The sequence below is a fragment of the Ochotona curzoniae genome, unplaced genomic scaffold (genome assembly GCF_017591425.1).
Source record: "Ochotona curzoniae isolate NIBS_2020 unplaced genomic scaffold, NIBS_Ocur_1.0 contig_2688, whole genome shotgun sequence".
In the NCBI taxonomy this organism is placed as follows: domain Eukaryota; kingdom Metazoa; phylum Chordata; class Mammalia; order Lagomorpha; family Ochotonidae; genus Ochotona; species Ochotona curzoniae.
Genome location: NW_024465553.1, coordinates 28,617,371 through 28,636,800, shown reverse-complemented (window position 1 = coordinate 28,636,800; position 19,430 = coordinate 28,617,371). Strand labels below are relative to the sequence as shown.

Sequence of the window (19,430 nt, the reverse complement as noted above, 5' to 3'; positions counted from 1 at the left end):
GCTTATACTGCGTCTTATAACGGAAATGCTGAAAACATTTCGACGCATTGAATCACTAACAGCATCTTTAACAGTTTGAAACGTAATCCTGTGTCAGTGTTTTTACACCGTTTAGCGCGGTTTCCAGTCGTCATCTCCTATGGGCTGTACTCTGCAAGTGTCATTTGCATATTCAAGCTTCTTTCCGTTTCTTATCTAATGCACTTCTGCTTCCGGATCCCCGCTTGTCCAGCATGGGGTCCTCACACGTGATCCAGCTACAATGGGAATAATGGGACACTGGCGTTCCCTTGCTGGGTCTTCGGTATTTCGGGGCTTTGGAGGACGACGAGGCTGCAGGAGTCTCAGTTCTCTATATGGCTGGTGTTTACATTTGCAAAGTTGTAAACACCAGTCATATATGTATGGCTGTGAGGGGTAATTTATTTTATTTTTATTGGTGCAAGAAGTTGTTTTAACTTACTGTTAGAGGTTTTTGATTTAACACATATTACATGAGGGCGTGAACATAAATGTTTTCATTTGCTTTTGCTGGTAATACTCTTTGAGCTTTGGGAAACCCTTTGACTTGTAACAAGTGGCCATTTGCTTACGTAATTCTCTTTCATTTGCAGTCTTAGGCACTTCTCAATGTGAAACATTTATGCTTTGCAAGGTATTAACTCAGAGTGGGAAGCCGTTGCTTGGCATATAGTGAGCAGCGCATGCGCTGTGTGCTGCTCATCAGTGATGGGGCAAAGCAGAGTTGTTGCTTTTCTTTTCTTTTTTTTTGTCATTATTATCATTTTATGATACAGTTCCATAGATCCTGGGATTTCCCTCATCCCCTCCGAAATTCCATTTCTCCTCAGAGTTCCCCTGTATTGTTACTATACTGCAGTTCTTCATAAATAGTCATATGTCCATCTTTGCAGGCATTGACAATGGCAGAGAGTCCATCTTTGATCTGGAAGTAGAGATGCATACTGCACTGTATCCTCACATCTGGATATGATAGTCTCCATTACACAGTTACTATACATCCCCTTAAATGAAAAGCCACAAAACAAAATCACCAACAGGAAGAAAAGAAAAATTAATAACACAGTGAAGTTAATAGCATGCTACTGAATGACTAGTGTGTTGCTGAAAATTAAAAAGAAAATCAAGAACCTTCTTGAAGAAAGTGATGCTACTGTAAGATCTGTGAGTCATTGATGAATTTAATAAGAAGAAAGTGGTGTGGGTCTGGCGCTGTGGCCTAGTGGCTAAAGTCTGCTCCTGAACACGCTGGGATCCCGTATGGGTGCCAGTTCTAATCCTGGCAGCTCCGCTTCCCATCCAGCTCCCTGCTTGTGGCTTGGGAAAGCAGTCGAGGACAACTCAAAGCCTTGCGACCCTGCCTCCACGTGGGAGACCTGGAGGAGGTTCCTGGCTCCTGGCTTCAGAGCAGCGCAGTACCGGCTGTTGTGGTCACTTGGGGATTGAATCATCAGACGGAAGTTCTTCCTTTCTGTCTCTCCTCCTCTCTGTATATCTGACTTTGCAATAAAAATGAACAAATCTTAAAAAAAAAATTGCTTTGAAGTGATAAAGCTAAAAAATTTAAAATCTATGAGATATAGTTTCTGCTGACCTTTGTTGGTGAAATGTGTCTCCTGTAGGCAACAAATAGATGTGTTTTTTTTTTAAAGATGTATTTATTTTTTATTGGAAAGGCAGATATACAGAGAGGAGGAGAGACAGAGAGGAAAATCTTCCATCCAATGGTTCACTCCGCAAGTGGCCACAATGGCTGGAGCTGAGCCAATCTGAAGTCAGGAGCCAGGAGCTCTTCCAGGTCTCCCACGCGGGTGCAGGGTCCCAAGGCTTTGGACCATCCTCGACTGCTTTCCCAGGCCACAAGCAAGGAGCTGGATGGGAAGTGGAGCTGCCGGGATTAGAACCGGCAACCATATGGGATTCCGGCATGTGCAAGGCAAGGACTAACCACTATGCTATCGCTTTGGGCCCGGGTTTTGTTTTTTAATCCAGTCTACTAATCTATGACATTTGATTGAGCTTAAGCCATTTACATCCAGGGTTAATATGTATGGGTGGTGATTTGGTTCTGTCATTTTAGCAATGGGTTGTTCATTGATTTAGTCCTCTGTTGTCATTTTACTGGAATGTTCTTCCCATTTGCCTTTGGCTTTGTTTGGTGTGCTATTCCTCTTCTCTGTCAAGAGAACATCTTCTAAGTATCATTTGTAGGGCAGGTTTGGAAGAGGCAAATTCTTGTGACTTTTCTTTACTATGGAAGAATTTTATTTCATTTTCAAAGACAAAAGAAAGCTTTGCTGGGTATGTTATCCTGGGCCGACAATATTTTGCTTTTAGAATCTGGAATATGTCACTCCATTCTTTTCTGGCCTATAGAGTTTCTTGTAAGAGATCTCCTGTGAGTTTGAATGACATTCCTTTATATGTCAGTTGATTTTTTTCATGTGCACATCTAAGGATCTTTTCCTTAAGTTTGATTGAAGAGAGCTTGATTAGCATGGGTCTTGGTGAAGATCACTTTTGGTCAACCCTATTTGGAGTTCTGTGTCCCTCCTGGATGTTGTTTCCCAATTCTTTCTCTTGATTAGGGAAATTTTCCCTTATTATTTCATGAAATACATTTGTAAACCCAGCTTCTCTTTCTGCACCTTCTGGGACTCCCATAACTCTTAAATTTGGCTTCTTAATGGTGTCTTTCAATTCTTGAATACTTTTTTTAGCCTGATCCAGCTCTGCTTCCAGCTTTTCGTTTGTTTCCCCCTGGTGACAGAAAATGTCTTCTAATTTTGAGATTCTTCTGCCTCCTTCATTCTATCTTGGAGACTCTCCACTGTAATTTTAATTTGCTCCACTGTATTCTTCATTTCTGATACATCAGCTTTCATTTGATTCATTTCCTGTGTGACATATTCCTTAAAATTCCTTGAACGCCTGCTTTACATGCTTCTTGTTGTTGATAAGAAGGTTTATAACAAGTGTTTTGGATTCTGTATCCCCCATTTTCTCGATGTCTTCCTCAGTGAACTCTGAGGTTGGCAAAGGCTTTTGCTGCTTTTGCAGGGGAGTCTTCAGTAATATTCATTGTGCCTTTGTCTCTTCTTTTGCTCTTGGTCATTGTACTTGTAGTTAGCAGAATCTTCTCTTTGGGGCAGGTTTCTAAGCTGTGTCACCCACAGGTCTACAGTTCAGTTTTACTTACTGCATTTGGCACACGGCTCTTTGTTTGCATTCACTTGTGCCACTGCCTCCGGCAAGTTCTAGGTGTGGTTTCTTATGTTAGATTTCCACCATGGTCTCTGTAGCCCAAGCTCCTGGCTTACCAGTCTCCATCTCCTGTGATCCCTTGCTGAGGCTGCACCATTGTCTGTACAACCTTTCTCCCACTTGTGGTTGAAGCAGGTCCCAGGATTAGGGAGACACCAGGTGTGCTATATAACTAGGTTGTTGTTGGTGCTGATCTTTCTGGAACCTGTTGGCCATTAGGTCTGAGGTCCGTACGGACCTATTTTGACCTATAGGATACCATAGTCAGTATTATTTTCTGTGTAGGACCAGTGGAATGCGCTGAGCTCAGTGAGTACTCTTCCAGCTCAGCACAAGCACATCTCACTGTTGTCCCTGCAGTCTCAAAGCCTTTGCCACATTGTACAAAATGTGGTCTGCATCTCTACTTCCAGATCAAAGACAGACTGTCAATGAAACTGTTACATATATCTTGACAATAGGGTTCTGGACTCTCTACCGTTGTCAGTGCCTGCAATGATGGACATATGACTGTCTATGATGAATTTTTATGTTTAAAGACTTATTTTTTTTTATTGCAAAGTCAGATATATACAGAGAGAAAGAGAGATAGAGAGGAAGATCTTCTGTTCGATGGTTCACTCCCCAAGCGGCCGCAATGGCTGGAACTGTGCCAATTCGAAGCCAGGAGTCAGGAGCCTCTTCCAGGTCTCTCATGCGTGTGCAGGGTCCCAAAGCTTTGGGCCATCCTCAGCTGCTTTCCCAGGCCACAAGCCAGGGAGCTGGATGGGAGGTAGGGCTGCTGGATTAGAACCTACACCCGTATGGGATCTCGGTGCATGCAAGGCAAGGACTTTAGCCACTGAGCTACTGCACTTGGCCCTGGTTATGAAGAATTATGCTATTATGATATTGTAATAACATAGGGGAAATACATGTGAGGGAGGGGTTTGGGAGTAGGGAGCTAGGGAAATCCCAGAGCTTATGGAACTGTATTATAAATTAATAATCATAATGAAAATGGAGGAAAAAAATTGAAAAAAAAAAAAAAAGAATCTTCAGAAATGACCACAGCACCTCTGCTCTGGGTCCCTCCAGGCCATGCAGCGTGGAGAGGGGGCTATATATTGCACAGGGAACGGAGTTTGGGGACATATTGGAATAGGGGCCACCAAGGGCAAGTTTGACAGATGTGGAATGACTTCTGGATGCTTCCAGAAGCCTTTGGTTACAGGAACCAGGCCACTTTGGTTGCAGGTAATTAAGGGAGCTGAGACAGGGTGGTTCAGAAAGGGGAATCCAGAAGGCAGGACAAGGTTAGGCCCGTGTAAGAGAACTGGTGTGGGCTAGGTAATACTATCTGCCACCTGCTGGCATGTGCACATTTTCTGGCTGAAAGCAGGACAAGCAGGGCTGGGCTGCAGTACCCACCAGTGAGAGTTGGGGCAGGGGTTGGGACATGTCAGGTTGGGCCACAGCACCCGCTGGCATATAAAAGAACCAGGACTGGCAGCGGGGGGTGGATTCTGTAGAGGATTTGTGGGTTTACCCCTGCAGGACTTCAGCACCTGCCAGTTTGCATGACAGCTGGGGTTGGTGGAGGACCAACCCAAGCAAGACCACAGAGCTCACAATCACAAGAGCTGGAGCCAGGAGCAGGCCAGGCTAGGCCTGCAGCACCCACCAGTGCATGTGAAAGCTGGGTCCAGGGGCAGGCTGAACTGAGACTTACTGCAGCGCCTGCTGGCACATGCAAAGGCCAGGCCTGGGAGTGGACCTGCCAGGCTGAACAGTAGCACCCACTGGCACACCTGAGATTCAGACTGCAGTCCTTGCTTGCACTTGAGAGAGCCAGAATCGGGTGTGGGCTGAGCCAGGCTAACCATAGCACCCACTGGTCCCCATGAGAGCTGGGGCTAGGGTGAGCTAGGCTGGGCTAGGCTGTAGCACCCACTAGTGAATACCAAAGTGCGTGTGTGCCATTCTAGTCTGTGTCAGAGCACCTGCCAGCGCACTCAAGATTCGAAGATGTGAGCAGCAGGGTAGGGAAACTTGGGGGCTGCCCTGCTAGGCTGCAGTTCTCATTAGTGTGAGAGCTAGGACTGAAGGTGGCTAGGCTGGGAAGGTCTGTAGTACCTTCCGGCCTGCATGTGGACTGGGTCTGGGGGAAGACTGGACTAGGCTAGGCCACAGTATTTGCTGGTGTGTATATAAGAGTCAAAATGGGTGCAGGATTGACCTGGCCCATCCCAGGCTGCCCCCAGATCCAGCCCACATGGGTTGATGGGCGCTACATCCCTACCCAGCCAGCCCACCCTCAGCCCCAGCTTTCATGCTCATTGATGGGAGCAGCAGCCTATCAGGTGAGTCCCCAACATTTCCCTACCCACCAGACCCTACCTAACAGTGTGTCACTTGTGCTACAGCCTGACTACCCCAGTCCCAGCCCTCATGTGGACTGGAAGGTGTTGCAGCCCAGCCCTACCCAGCTTACATCTTATGCTGCTTCTTGCTTGTGTCAGTGGCCAGACTAGGCCATAGCACCATTAGCTCCTGCTGGGATTGGAGACAGGCCATGTCAGGCTGTCTGCAGCACCCACTGGTATATGTACGATCCAGGGCTGGGAATGGGGCTGGCAGGGGAACTTTGAGGACTCCCCTGCTAGGCTTAGCTTCCACTAGGGAACACAAAAGCTGTAGCTGGGTGCAGCAAGGCTGGTCAAGGCTACAGCACCCTCCTGTATGCATGTGAGCTAGGTCTGGGGGTGGGCCAGGCAGAACTAGGCTGCAGCACCCTTGGGTGAGCTCAAGAGCTAGATGGGATGCAGGTTAGGCTAAGCTGCAGCACCTGCTGGCACATGTGAAAACCAGAGCTGAAGCCAGGCCTGTCCAGGGTATTAGGGTTTGACCCAACCATGCCAAAGCATCCACTGGTGTGCCTGAGCACTGGACCTGTGATGGGCCAGGCTGAACTAGACCCAGTCTGCATGCTGGTTTGCATGAGAGATGGGGTGGAACTGACTAAGCAGCTGCATCCAGTGGTATGTGCATTGGCTGGCATAGGAGACAGACCAAACCTGAGCCTGCACTGGCTGGTGCACACGAGAGTCGAGTCTGAGGACTCCCCAGGTGAAGTTTGCTGGGACACTGCCCATCTAGACTGCTGGAGTCAAACCCCAGGCTCAGGGAAAATCACCAGATACATGGTCTGACTTTGGAGTGCAAGTCACAGGACTGGGTCTCCTTGGTTACTGATGCCTGTGCAGTGGACAGCATGTCTGGATACACATGAAGGACATGGCAGTCAACCAGTTCATCTGAGCCAACAGAAGATGTCAAATGCCTCATCAGAAGATGGACAGGACAGGTTAAACAACACTCCTGGCCAGGCTTTGCTGCATGTGTCTAGGTCTGTAGATACGCTGAAGTGGACCTGGCCAGCCAGTGGACCTTGGAAAGATTTTTTTCCACCTTGATGTAACGGAGCCGTCTCAAAAGTATCAGGACCACTCAGCAGCACCTTTAAAACATTCTTCCCCACATCGGAGTCTCTAAGGTGGCATCAAATGACTGTCTCTGCCTGCAGGCACTGATGTGCTTGGACAGCAAGGAGTGGGCCCTGCTTACCCCCATCGCCACCCTGCCAAGGATAGGGGAGGAAGGAAGTGAATGGATGGGAAAGGAAAAACGAGCTGGTGCAATCATTCTTATATCAGATAATACAGACTTTGACGTGAATAAGGTTAAAAGAGATGAGAAAGGACACCACGCCATGATCAAAGGAGCCATTCAGCAAGAGATCACCTTACTAGTTTCTTAGGATGTTTTCTTTTTCAGCTCTAATTTTACTTGGTTATTCTCTCTTGCTTTTCTTTGCTAGTCTGGCTAAAAGTTTGCTTTGCTCATCTTCTTCAAAAATGGCCCTTGTTGCAATTTGTAGTTTTACAGTTTCAATTCTGTTTATTTTTGCTGTGATTTTTATAAGTTCTTGCTTCCTGTTCACATTTTTATTTTTTCAACAATTCCTTGAGATGATTATTAGGTCATTTGAGATATTTTGATTTTTTTGTAAGCATCAGAAGTTACCAGTGTCCCTTTCGATATTGTTTTTGCTACCTCTCATGAGCTTTAATATTTTTGTTTTTTTTTTTAAGATTTATTTTTATTATTTTTTCATTGGAAAGGCGGATATACAGAGAGGAGAGACAGAGAGGAAGATCTTCCGTCCGATGATTCACTCCCCAAGTGAGCGCAACGGGCCGATACTATGCCGATCCGAAGCCAGGAGCCTCTTCCAGGTCTCCCACACGGGTGCAGGGTCCCAAAGCTTTGGGCCGTCCTCGACTGCTTTCCCAGGCCACAGGCAGGGAGCTGGAAGGGAAGCGGGGCTGCCGGGATTAGAACCGGCGCCCATATGGGATCCCGGGCGTGCAAGGTGAGGACCTTTAACCACTTGCGCCACCGTGCCGGGCCCTAATATTTTTGTTTTTACCAAAACATTTTTTATCATTTCTTCGGTCACACTTAGGTCATACAGTAGCATCATTTTCTTCAAGGTTTTTGATTTTTTTCATTTCTCCAGCTACACATCGGTTATTCAGTAGCATGTTACTTAACTTCATGTTGTTGTCAATTTTCTATTTTTCTTCCTGTTGATTTCATTTTATGGCTTTTCATTTAAGGGGATGTATAGTAACTGTGTAATAGACATTGTCATATCCAGATGTGAAACTACAATGCAGTATGCACATCTGCTTCTGAATCAAAATTGGACTCCCAGTGAAACTGCTAAAATGTAACTTGATCATAGGATGCTGGACTCTGTCATTGCACCTACAACATCAGGATAGACTTAAATAACAGAAGGATGGACTTGTGACTGTTTATGAAGAACTATAGTATTGTAATAATATATGGGAAATCAGTTATGGGGAAGGAACTTGGGGAGGGATAGAGGAAATCCCAGAGCCTGTGGAACTGTATAATTAATTAATTGAATTAAAAAGCTGAAATATCTCACCTACCTGCCTGCACGCCTTGACCCTCCTTGCCCTGGTTAGAGACCCTCATGGGCAGTATCCCCTTGTAAAAAACATTCAAGATAAAGTTAAACTAAAATAAAACATTCCTTAGTGATCTTTGTGGCTTTGCCTTGTAATTGTTCTTTACGCCCTGATTGCTGCTACGTCAGCAGGGCGACAGGAAGCTTTGCTGTGTGCAGCTCACATGGACCCTGCCTCACAGAACTTCAAATGAGAGAACATTTAACGAAGCCACTTGAAATTTCCATCTGTATAAATACATTTTTGGCTCCGTTGGTCGATTGTTTGTAATGTGTCTGTAACCTGAATTTTCAGTGTTGAAGAGGTGCGCTGTGCGTGAGATGGACACAGGCAGGTGACTTTATGAAGCGTGTCTAGTTCTTTCCTGCGTTAGCCAGCGGTTAGGGGAGGGATGGCTTTGCCGACTGTGCCTTTGCCCGTGGTTAGTTAGGAAGGGCGCCTCGTCATTGTCTCCAATGCCTGAAGCCAGCCTTTCCACCTTTCACTTGGTCAGCAAGGCATTCCTGTGGCTTTATTATTTTGAATTTTGTTGCTTTCATAGTTTATTTTAGTCAAAATACATATATGTGCTTATGAACTCAAAGCAAAATGTATGCAAATTTATTGATTTTTATGTACTCTCCGGCTAATAACTTATCCGAATGTGGAATTAAGGCCTATTTTCCTTGTGGGAGCCTCTAGGTTTTACAGATGCTTTGGGGTTGTTTTTTTTTTTTAAGATTTATTGATTTTTATTGGAAAGTCAGATATACAGAAAGGAGGAGAGACAGAGAGGAAGATGTCCTGTCTGATGGTTCACTCCCCAAGTGGCCGCAATGAGTGGAGCTGCACCTATCTGAAGCCAGGAGCCAGGAGCTTCTTCTAGGTCTCCCACATGTGTGCAGGGTCCCAAGGCTTTGGGCCGCCCTCGGCTGCTTTCCCAGGCCACAAGCAGGGAGCGGGATGGGAAGCAGGGCTGCCGGGATTAGACCCGACACCTATATGGGATCCCGGTGTGTGCAACGTTGCTAAGCTACCACGCCAGGCCCTACAGATGCTTTTTTAAAAAAAGAATTCAACTGTTTGAATGTCCACAGTTTAACGTTTTGTATGATTTCTATGGCTCTTCAAGCCCCCATTATAGGCAATATTAGCAATTTATACTTCAAAGTACATTTGCGTACATGGTAATTTATAATAAATGCACAGCCTGCACAACAGATTTAAAAAAAAAAAAAACTCATGTATTCATAAGCCTTGGCATGCATCTCTGTCAGACAAAGAGCATGGAGCTTTTTAAACTTTTTGGTTCAAGTCTGCCAAATTCCACATACTCCTAATGAGCGAATACTTTTATTGTGCCCTACTATGAATTGCTTGTTTGTGTTCTCTGCTCATTGCTGAAAATATTAGGTACATGCTTTCCGATTTGTAAGAATGCTTTCATTGCAGTGTACCAGTCTGGTGTCAGCATTGCAGGGCGCTTACCCTCCTCGTGGCGGGTTTAGCGTTTCCTTTAGGTTTTGCTCATTTCTTTCTCCAGGGCTGTGCCTTTCAGTTTTAAATTTAGTTCGTTTTCTTCTTAAACAGACATTGAATTTTTTGGTTAATTTTCCAATGTTTATATTTTCTGAAACTTTTCTCCTTTAATTTTTGTGTTAAAAAAGGTTCTTCCTTAACAAGAGATCGTATCAGTTCATCTTAGTATGCAAAATTTTGGAACGTGGGCATTTAACAAATTGCCACTAAAACACATTTTCTATTTTTTTTTTAAATTTTGAGATTACAGTTACAAACGTACAGGATAAAATTACTTTCTTTTTCGCAAATGTGATCTCTGCCAAAGTTTACCTAAGAGAAACTAGATGATAGATGCCTCCCCGACAAAAAAAGAAGAAACAATTAAAAAAAAAAAAAAGCCAGATCTTTGATTTCAAACGTACAACAAGAACCAACAGATGCTGTAATTTTTCAGATCGTTTTACTCCCAGAGAACCCTAGCCTGTGTTTCTAAACCCCCCGGGAGTGTGGTCTTGTTCAGGGAACTTTCTGGTCGCTCCCTAACTGCTCATCTCTCTTGCAGAGTCCCTGCAGCCCTTCCTGGAAGCCTGCAGCACCTCGCTCTTCTTCCGTACCTGCTCTGTGCTGCTGCGAACCCCGAAACTTGACCTTCAGATACTAGAAAAGCTCAGTATTATTCTACAGAAACTTTCCAAAATCAAGTAAGAATCTATTTCTGACATTTTGCATTGAAAGGCCGTTCACTGTGATCGTACTGATGACCTAACCCCACATGTTTCTAATGTTAGAATGAAAGCACTAGTCTCAGAATATCTAATTATTTGCATTCAGTTCGAAATCAAGTTTCAGTCCAATAGTCAGTATATAAAACAGAGCCGTTTCTACTGATAATTACAGAACAAATCATTGCACGTTGGTATTCTCTAATACCACCGGTGACCAAAAGGGAAATAAAGGTGTGTTGAACATTTCCTGACTGAGGTGCTGAAGGGAGTTTAGGGAACGAGAATGAAGCCAACGGATTTCTTTTTTTTTTTTTTTAATAGCTGGGCTTTAGGAATTACGGCGGTCGTGTGGCTGTTGATTAGGTTATTACGTGAACTGACGCCCCACGTTCCGGTCTCTCCGTTCCTCCTGAGTCAGGCACTGGGATGACTAGTTTTTCCATTACAGGTTAAGGTTGTAGATCTTGAGTCGTGTTTTCCTGAACTGTTGGCACGGTCCAGTGTTTACTCTGACGTGAATCTGCCCACCCATGTGTCATCTCTCTTACGGCAGCACCTGTCTGTGCCGAGCACCATTCCATCATCCGGGATTTCCATGCTTGAGAGCTTGCATGTTTTACAGGGCCTCAGTGTACTCAAATAGTAAATGTAATGCATCTTAAAATTATTTGTAGATATGGAGAATGGAGGGCCAGGCACGGTAGCCTAGTGGCTAAGTCCTCACCTTACATGTGCTGGGATCCCATATGGGTGCCAGTTCATGTTCTGGGTGCTCCACTTCCCATCCAGCTCCCTGTCTGTGGCCTGGGAAAGCAGTCGACCACAGCCCAATGCTTTGGGATCCTGCACCCACGTGGGAGACCTGGGAGGAGGTTCGAAGTTCCTGGCTCCTGGCTTCGGATCAGCACAGCACCGGCCATTGTGGTCACTTGGGGAGTGAATCATCAGACAGAAGATCTTCCTCTCTGTCTCTCCTCCTTTCACTATATCTGACTTTGTAATAAAAATAAAGAAATATTAAAAAAAAAAGATTGATCCAACTGTGTAATGATAACTAAGGTACCGTTTCCAGAATTCCATGACATCTTTTCCTTGAATAGTTCTCTACTCAGACATTTCTCACAAAAATGTATTTTATTTGTCTCAGTATCTTCACTCTTTATTTAGCTATTTCCCATTTTCTTAAAGAAAAACAAAACAAAGATTTATTTATTTTTATTGGAAAGGCAGATCAGATTTACAGAGAGGAGAGACAGAGAGAAAGCTCTTCCATCCACTAGTTCATTCCCCAGGTGGCTGCAATGGCCAGAGCTGATCCAATCCAAAGCCATGTGTCTGGAGTTTATTCCAGGTCTCTCACGGGTGCAGGGTCCCAAGGCTTTGGGCCATCCCCTACTGCCTTCCCATGCACAGGCAGCAAGCTAGACAGGAGGTGAAACAGCTGGGACCTGTACCGGCGCCCGCATGGGATCTCAGCACTTGCAAGATGAGGGTTTAGCCATTGAGCCATCGCACCAGGCCCTTCCCCTCCCTCCTATATTTAAAAACAGTTGCCATCACCTCATGTTTAAATTATCTCTCCGTGTCATTACAGATAAACCTCCTAAGTGTGTGATTCAGTAATGTGCTTACTCTTTTACAGGAGCAACAAGAAGCTCTTTGAGCTATTTACAATTCACCTGATGCTTCAAGAAATACAAAGGACCACACATCCAGAACATGCTTTTCTCTGCATTAACCTGAACTCCACTCTGTTCAACTTGGGTTTAACAAAATGCAGTTCTGTGGCCTCCAATGCAAGCCACTAGACTGGCTTATCTTTTTAAAAGAATGTTATATGTTGCTTATCAAAAGTTAAAAATCATCACACGCAGTACAGAATTCTACCAAGTAATCAGTAGCATCACTTATCATGAGAGACAGATTTTTTTTCAGCCTTTCAAATGAACTCTACAGAAGCTGAGGGATTTTTGAATGTTTTGGTTCAACTGAACATACAAGATGGCATTTTCATATGCAAGATGGCATTTTCAGAATTTATGAAACTAGAATTATTTTTCTAAAAGTATGTTAAGAAGATTCTGTCATAAAATTATGTGATTATATGGAATAAGTCGGTGCTTATTTGAGACAGAATTAAATATTGTCATTCTGTTTTTTTAATAGTTAGAATCCCTGTTTTTGAAAGCTATGTAATTATTTTTCAGTTATCTTAATATCATGTGTTCTATGTGTCTTACTATTTTATTTGGATGATCTTTACATAGGTGATGAGGGCACAAAGGGTCAAGGGCTACAGGAAAGTAAGTAAGACCATTGTTTCCACATTCTCTTCTTTCTTTCCTGTATCTGGAAAGGGAGGAGATAAAGGGAGAAGCCCCACCCAGCTTCCCACCCATCTCAGGATCCCTGATGCGGGGCACGCTCCGAGGGTGCTGTTCAAGTAGTTTCGATAGTTCAAAAGTTCTGGATTGCTGCCAATCTTGCCATTCTAAGCGTGATGAAATCTCTCCAGAATCCACTGACTGACATAGTCCACCTCAGAGTTTGTTTGCCAACACTTTGCAGGGGTAGTTGATCGATTTGTTCAGTCCTACATCCCCTGTTATGGTACCAGTGTCCTCTATAGGCTGCAGTGGACTGCCATATCCTCCATGTGCACCTGGATATGCTGTCCACTGCTCCACTTGAGCCACTGAGGGAGTCCAGCTTTGACACGTGCACTCGATGGTCAGACAGTGGAACGTGTAATTCTTTCCATGGTTGGGGTTCTGAGTCCAGCAGTTTACGTGGGGGGATCCCCAAAGAAGCTTCATCTGAGGTGATCCCAGACCTGATTCTTGTGTGTGGATGCCAGTGTGGATCCAGCACAGTCTGTCACCACAGTCAACTTATGCATATACTAGTGGTTGCAGTTGTTGAGTTAGTTCTGTCTCCAGCCCTGTCTTCTGTGCAAACCAATGGGTGCTGCAGTGCAGCCTGATTCTGCCCAGCGTACATTCAGCACCCAAGCAAACCAGTGGGAACTGCAATCTAGTTGGGGTGACTCCCAATAACCCCCCAGGCTCACCCCCATGCTTTGGTTCCTGTGCTTGCCAGTATGTAAAGCAGACTTGTCTAGTCTGTCTCACATCCTATTCAGCTCTCATGCATGTTGATGGGCATTGAAGCCTAGTTCAACCCAACCAGCCCCATTATCCAGCCCACACACATGCTGGTAGGTGCCGCTTGTCTAGCCATGCCTGCCCCAGTCCTGGTTTTCATTCTCACCAGGCAGAGTGGCAACCCAAGAGTGAGGTGTACCCACTGTTTCCCTAATGGGGGCCCACTCCCATTTTTGGATCTTGCACTCCAGGTAGTTCTGCAGTTTAATTTGACAGAATTAGCCCCCAGTGTCAGCCTCTGCCAGCTGATGCTGAGGCAAAGCCCAACCAGCCCACACCCACTCTGACTTATGCTTGCACCAGTAGGTACAGTCAACCCAGCCTGGCTTTTCCCTGATCCAGCTCACCTGAGGCCAACAGGAGTTGTGGCCCTGCCTGGTCCGGTCTGCACCCAACCCAACTCACGCTCTCCAGTGGAAATGGTGATCCAGCAGGGGAGCCTCTTGCAGTCCCCCTGTCAGCTTTGCCCACTCCCCCCGGTTCTCATGTTTTGCTGATTGGCTGCTGCCACCTGGTCTGGCATGGCCTGCTGCAAATCGGCATTTGCCAGTGGGTGTTGTAGCCTGGTCGGGCCCAGCTTGGCCCATCCCCAATTCCAGCTCACGCTAGCTGGGGCATCAGCCCAGCCCAGCCCAGCAGGCACCCAGTCCCAGCCCTCATGTGCTGGCATGTGTTGTGACCGAACCTGACCCAACCCACACTCCATGATGTAGAAAAATAAGAAATGTGGGCTACTTAAAATGAATGTAGGAAAATGTACCATTTGTGAAGCAGAAACAGAATAGGTTGAGGTGGATATAGTGAGACAAAAAATTAAGGGAAAAGCAAAAATGTGCATTGGAAACAAAAATGACAAATCTAGAGAAAATAGAAGCTGCAGTGCTGTCACTCATCCCAAGGGACACAGGAGGACAGAGACTTCAGTTTACCAGGGACCTCAGGCCTGGGGTTTCTGAAGAAAGGGCAGAGCAGATGGAACAGAAGTGGTCTGGAAAGAGAGGAAATGTGTTCTGTCTAAAGTATGTGGCTGGTGAGCAAGCAGCTGAGACGGCAATTAGCACAGAGTGAATTGTATTGAAAAAAGTTAAAAGGCAAATTCTCACACTTGGTAGAGGAAGAGGGCATTTTGGGAAAGGACTGAGAGCCTGGTCTGCTTTCAGACTGAGTTTTTATGGACCGGCTTATGGGTCCCCCGTCTCCTGTTTCTTTTCTCCTCTCTCTTTTGGGGAAGTTGGGATGGGGAAGTTTCTGGATGTGAACTTCCCCTAAACAACCCTTCCATATAATCCTGGCTGTCAGAGTTCCCATCCATTGCTGAAGCAAGTAATTCCTTCAGTCCAGTGATTGTAGCCTTTCGGGCCACTCCCTAAGGCCAGTGAATTCCTTTTAATAAAGAACAGGCAAGGACATGTTGGGCTAGGGGAGACAGGTAAGAGGCTGGGTCCTACCTCTTTGTTCACTATATTGCACATGATTTATTTTCCTCCTGTTTTCTTTGGCTTCTTGTTGTATCAGGAGACCGTGACCTGATTCTTGAGTTCACTCAGTAGAGAAATAAAAACTATGAGATGTAACACAGAAAGTGTATTGAGTGAGAAGGACAGAGAAAAGCTCTCTGACTTGCTGGAGAACAGTAGTGCAGGAAGGAGCCCCAGAGTGCACTAGGATGGGGGGCCCTGGGTCTTTGGTAGGTGGTCTCACTTCTCTTGTCTATTCACGCTAGGTGGCGACAGGAGCAGAGTGTGAGGCAGGTTTTGATTGGGTTAAGCCTCTGAGCACAAGCACAGAAGGGGTTTGGGGTTAGCTTTCATATGTTCACAAGCATCCCATAGCTATGGAAGGGAATCTGATTGATCATGTTATATAGCACATGCTCAAATGGACTTGGCTCACAAATTAAGGAAGAGGAGGAGGAAGGAGAAGTTTTTCACCATTCTGAACTAAGTTGACCATTTTTGAAAACCACTGGAAGCTCCTTATTCCTACCTACAGGGTTACAGGGTCCCTTTGCTCTGCCTCTCTCCCCAGTGAGTAGAGTATCCAATTGCTCTTGGATGTTGAAATTGCCACTGCTCTGGTTACTCCATACTGGAAATGGGTGGCTTTGACGTGGGTGGTCTCCCAGTGAGAACTGATCAAGGAAACCCAAGGAGAAGTTGTTTGGTATGGATAGCTAAGGCTGCATTATGAGAACCATTCGTAGTCTGATTTGATCAATTTGATGCAAGATGAATCTTACCATTTCCGTTTAGAAGGCACAGGCCACAGAGTAGTATAAGAATGAAAATCAGGATGGGAGCTCTTGGGATAAGTTCTGCCAAAGTAGATATTGGAGACACTCTGCTGGCTCCGTGAGTAAGGAGGAGGCTCCATGGCTGTTTGGAGGTTTGTTGTTGCTCTCGGGGTTTCACATCATCGTCCAAGGGTTTACTTGTAAGTAATGAATCCATGGATTGAGACCTGTAACCTTGTCGTTGGAGTGGATTACTGGAAAGGTCCCTCCCATCTGGGCCTACTGAGGTCTTGAATGTCCAGAAACTTTAACAGAATGAAGGCACCTGAATAGAAGAGGGCCAGGCTCAGCTGAACAGAGGCCACCAGGAACTCTTAAACTGTGCATGTGTCGGGGGAAGGGGTTGGGATTTAACACCGCTCCTGTGTCCTCATCAAGGAGGACATAATTTTTCAAAACAGAATGCACATGCGTAGTCTCAAAGGGGGTTAGGAGTTTTTCTGACCTAGATTAAAGCCACCGGCAAAAGCATGGGCTATGGCAGTTTAGTTTCTTGGGTTAACTTTGACTTAAGAATTGTGTTGATCCTTCCTGCCTGGCCTGATGAGTGAAGGTGATTGTAAACTTCCAGAAGCTGTAAGACCCGAGTGATTTCTGAGCAGGTGGCAGGGGCCACTGTCACTCTGGACACTACAGGGGACCCCAGATGGAAGAATAATGTAAGTCACTAACACTTGACCTACTTCTACAGCTTGCTCGATGCCACAGGGTAAGTTCTGCCCACCCTGTTGGGGTGTCCCCAGGCCCTGGAGGTCATACTCTTTTTCAGGATAGTTTCCCTGCTTCTGTGTTGCTGGGCTCTGTAAGTGAGCATTTTGGAAATTAGTCTTGTTTTTAAGCACTTACTGAAAAGCTTGATTTTTTTTTTCCCTGCAAAAATCTTGTTTATTAACATGTAGGTATTGTTCTGACCTAGATGGCAAGTATCATGGAATTCCTTGATTACTTTTCCACTGAAGATTTTTGGGTAAAAATGTTCAGCCCTGGTCACCTGGCCATCCTTCCACCAGCCATGAGGAACTAGTAAACTTCCTTGTTGGGAGCCTTCCTCAAAAGAGTAGCTGGTGAGTTTAAGGGTAGGAGGGACCCCGACCATAGAATGGTGTATTTAGCCTCTTGAGTGGTATGTCCGGGCATTTCTCTTGCTAACTGGCCCTAGCAGTGAATAACTGCCAAGTTTTTAGGCTTATGGACCACTTCAATTAATCAGAAGATTTTTTTTTCCATTTTATCTTATTTTTTAATGTTGTTCATGAGTCAAGAAGGATGTATAGCCATATGGGCCACTGATTCGGTAGGAAAGGTCGAGGCAGGTAGGAAGGTGGATGGGACAAATGTTTCCGATTATTTTCTTTTTCTACTCTATCTGTGGGAGTGGGGGCAAGAGGAAGGTAGGAAAGAAGCGGAGTGGGCTGCTGAGGGGGCTGCTGCTTGCCGCCAAACTACATCAGCACCCGCGGATGGGGAACAGCCATTTGAGGTCATAGAGCCCCAGTGTGGGCAAGAGTGTTCCAAGGTATTACTTGAGTGGTTTTGATACTTCTCAGACATCGCTGGTTTTGTTCCTTATGCCAAGGTGGAGAAAATCTTTCCAAGGTCTGTTGGTTAACAAAGTCCATCTGCCTTAAAGCATCCACATACTCAGAAGCTTGCTTGACCAGGAGACTTGTCAAGCAAGCTGTTCTGCTTCCCACAGGCAGAGTTTCTTAGCTGTGCAATCCAGGGCTTCCGGGTCAGGTCAATCATCCTTGTTCCAAATACCCGTGAGCATAGACAGTGAGCGTGGACAACAGAGAACGCATACTCGGATTCAGTATATACGTTAACCCTCATACCCTGTGTGCGCTTGAGAACTCATGTAAGAGCTGTGAGCTCAGTCTATAAACATCAGTTCCCAGAGACAGAAGTCCTGACTCAACTACCTCTAAATCACTACTAAAGCATAGCTTGCTCTCCCTACTGCCCTGCCCAACAAAGAATCTTCTGTCATCCATTGTCCCTGGAAGAGAGTTCATGCAGTCATATGTTCTTACTGTTTTTCACAAGCAAATAGGTTGCTGGGTTTAGTCTCCATCAAATCTCAATGGGACTGCCAGAATCTTCCAGGAAAAATGTTTGAAACTTGAAGACTCAAGACATCCAAACAAGTAGCTGAGGGTGAGAAATATTTATGGGTTGCTCCAGTAAGTTCTGAACTGTTATTTGACATTTCCTAGACTTGGGTCTAGGGAAGGAGGAGACTAAAGCAGTCCCGTATCAACCAGGAAGTTAACTGGTTGCCCCTGGTGATTAACATTGCCTGGGTTCCTCAAGTTGAGGAATGGGAACTAATGTCAGTGGTCATACTCTGTATCCTCATTGGTCACATTTGGGCATCCCCTGTGTTCATCCACCATCGTCTCGCAATGTCTCCGATCCTTTTTCTGAACGTTCCTGGTCCTAGTTGTAATAGACCTTGGTAACCTTGGAGACCAGCTTGTCCAGGGTTTTATTTATGTCTGCTACCAGTTTTGGAGCTTATTGTGAACGCTGAGCAGGTTAATTCAGAAACTTGTCCCAGAGGGGGACCTCCCCTCCAGCTGCTCCAGAGCTAGCAGTGCTTTGTTGTAGTCTCTCAGTCACTATAGAGAAACTTACAGGCGTGGCTTGTCTCCCTGGTGAGCCAGGGGGCACTGGGCACAATTCACAGGTTTTACCCTGATGCTCTTAACACGTGTAACAAAGAGGAAGTGCTTACAGCACCGGTTCTCACAAGGGTCTTCAAAGTCCCTATCAGGTTGAGCTTTTACTATGGCTGCTTTTAGGGATATTTTGGTATCTTTTTAAATGTACTAGACAAGCACTTCCTGCCTGCATTTGCTGTTCTGATATCGCTTTTTTCCTTGGAATTTAATCCAAACTGAGATTAATGTCTCTCTTGGTTTGATGGTATAGCCACAATGCTGATTGAAACCACTAATGTATGCCTCTGGGTCCTCAGTGCATCTTCCCTGTTCTTGTCTTATCTCTCTGAATTCTGAAATATTCAATAGGACCTTAATTAATGACTCCTGCTGGGACCAGCCCAAGAAGCATCGTATGGAGGTTAGTACAGAGTACACTAGACACAGGCCCCATGAAGGGCTGAACCAGGGACTGAGATCTGCAATCAGTCCTCCCAGCTAGCCAGGGGGTAAGAATTTTAGTCTATTTTAATGTTTCTGCTCCCCCACACCCCTCTTCCAGGGGACCCAAGGCAGGAGTGCCACTCAGGATGCCAGGAAGAAACAACCCAGTAGGCGCTCCCTCATCCATTCAGGGCAGTCGCTGCACATCAGCTGCATCGACAGAGCAAACCTAACTGTAGAAAGGTATTACCATTTTGCTCTTTGCAGCCCTGTTTCCTTGTCACTCACGGGATATGTGGGTCAAGCCCGAGTAC

At 45.5% G+C, this 19,430-nt stretch overlaps 1 protein-coding gene across 4 annotated transcripts in view; it reads left to right on the top strand.

The window, feature by feature from the left end:
• The window catches only part of CCDC138 (coiled-coil domain containing 138), a 63,470-nt gene extending 50,791 nt beyond the window's left edge, over positions 1–12,679 (top strand). For all 4 annotated transcript variants that reach the window (XM_040975510.1, XM_040975508.1, XM_040975507.1 and 1 more), the window contains 2 exons: positions 10,390–10,528; positions 12,195–12,679. In XM_040975510.1, coding sequence (XP_040831444.1) covers positions 10,390–10,528; positions 12,195–12,360 — 305 coding nt within the window. In that variant the 3' untranslated portion in view covers positions 12,361–12,679. The remainder of the gene's footprint in view (positions 1–10,389; positions 10,529–12,194) is intronic.
• The last annotated feature ends 6,751 nt before the right edge of the window (positions 12,680–19,430 follow it).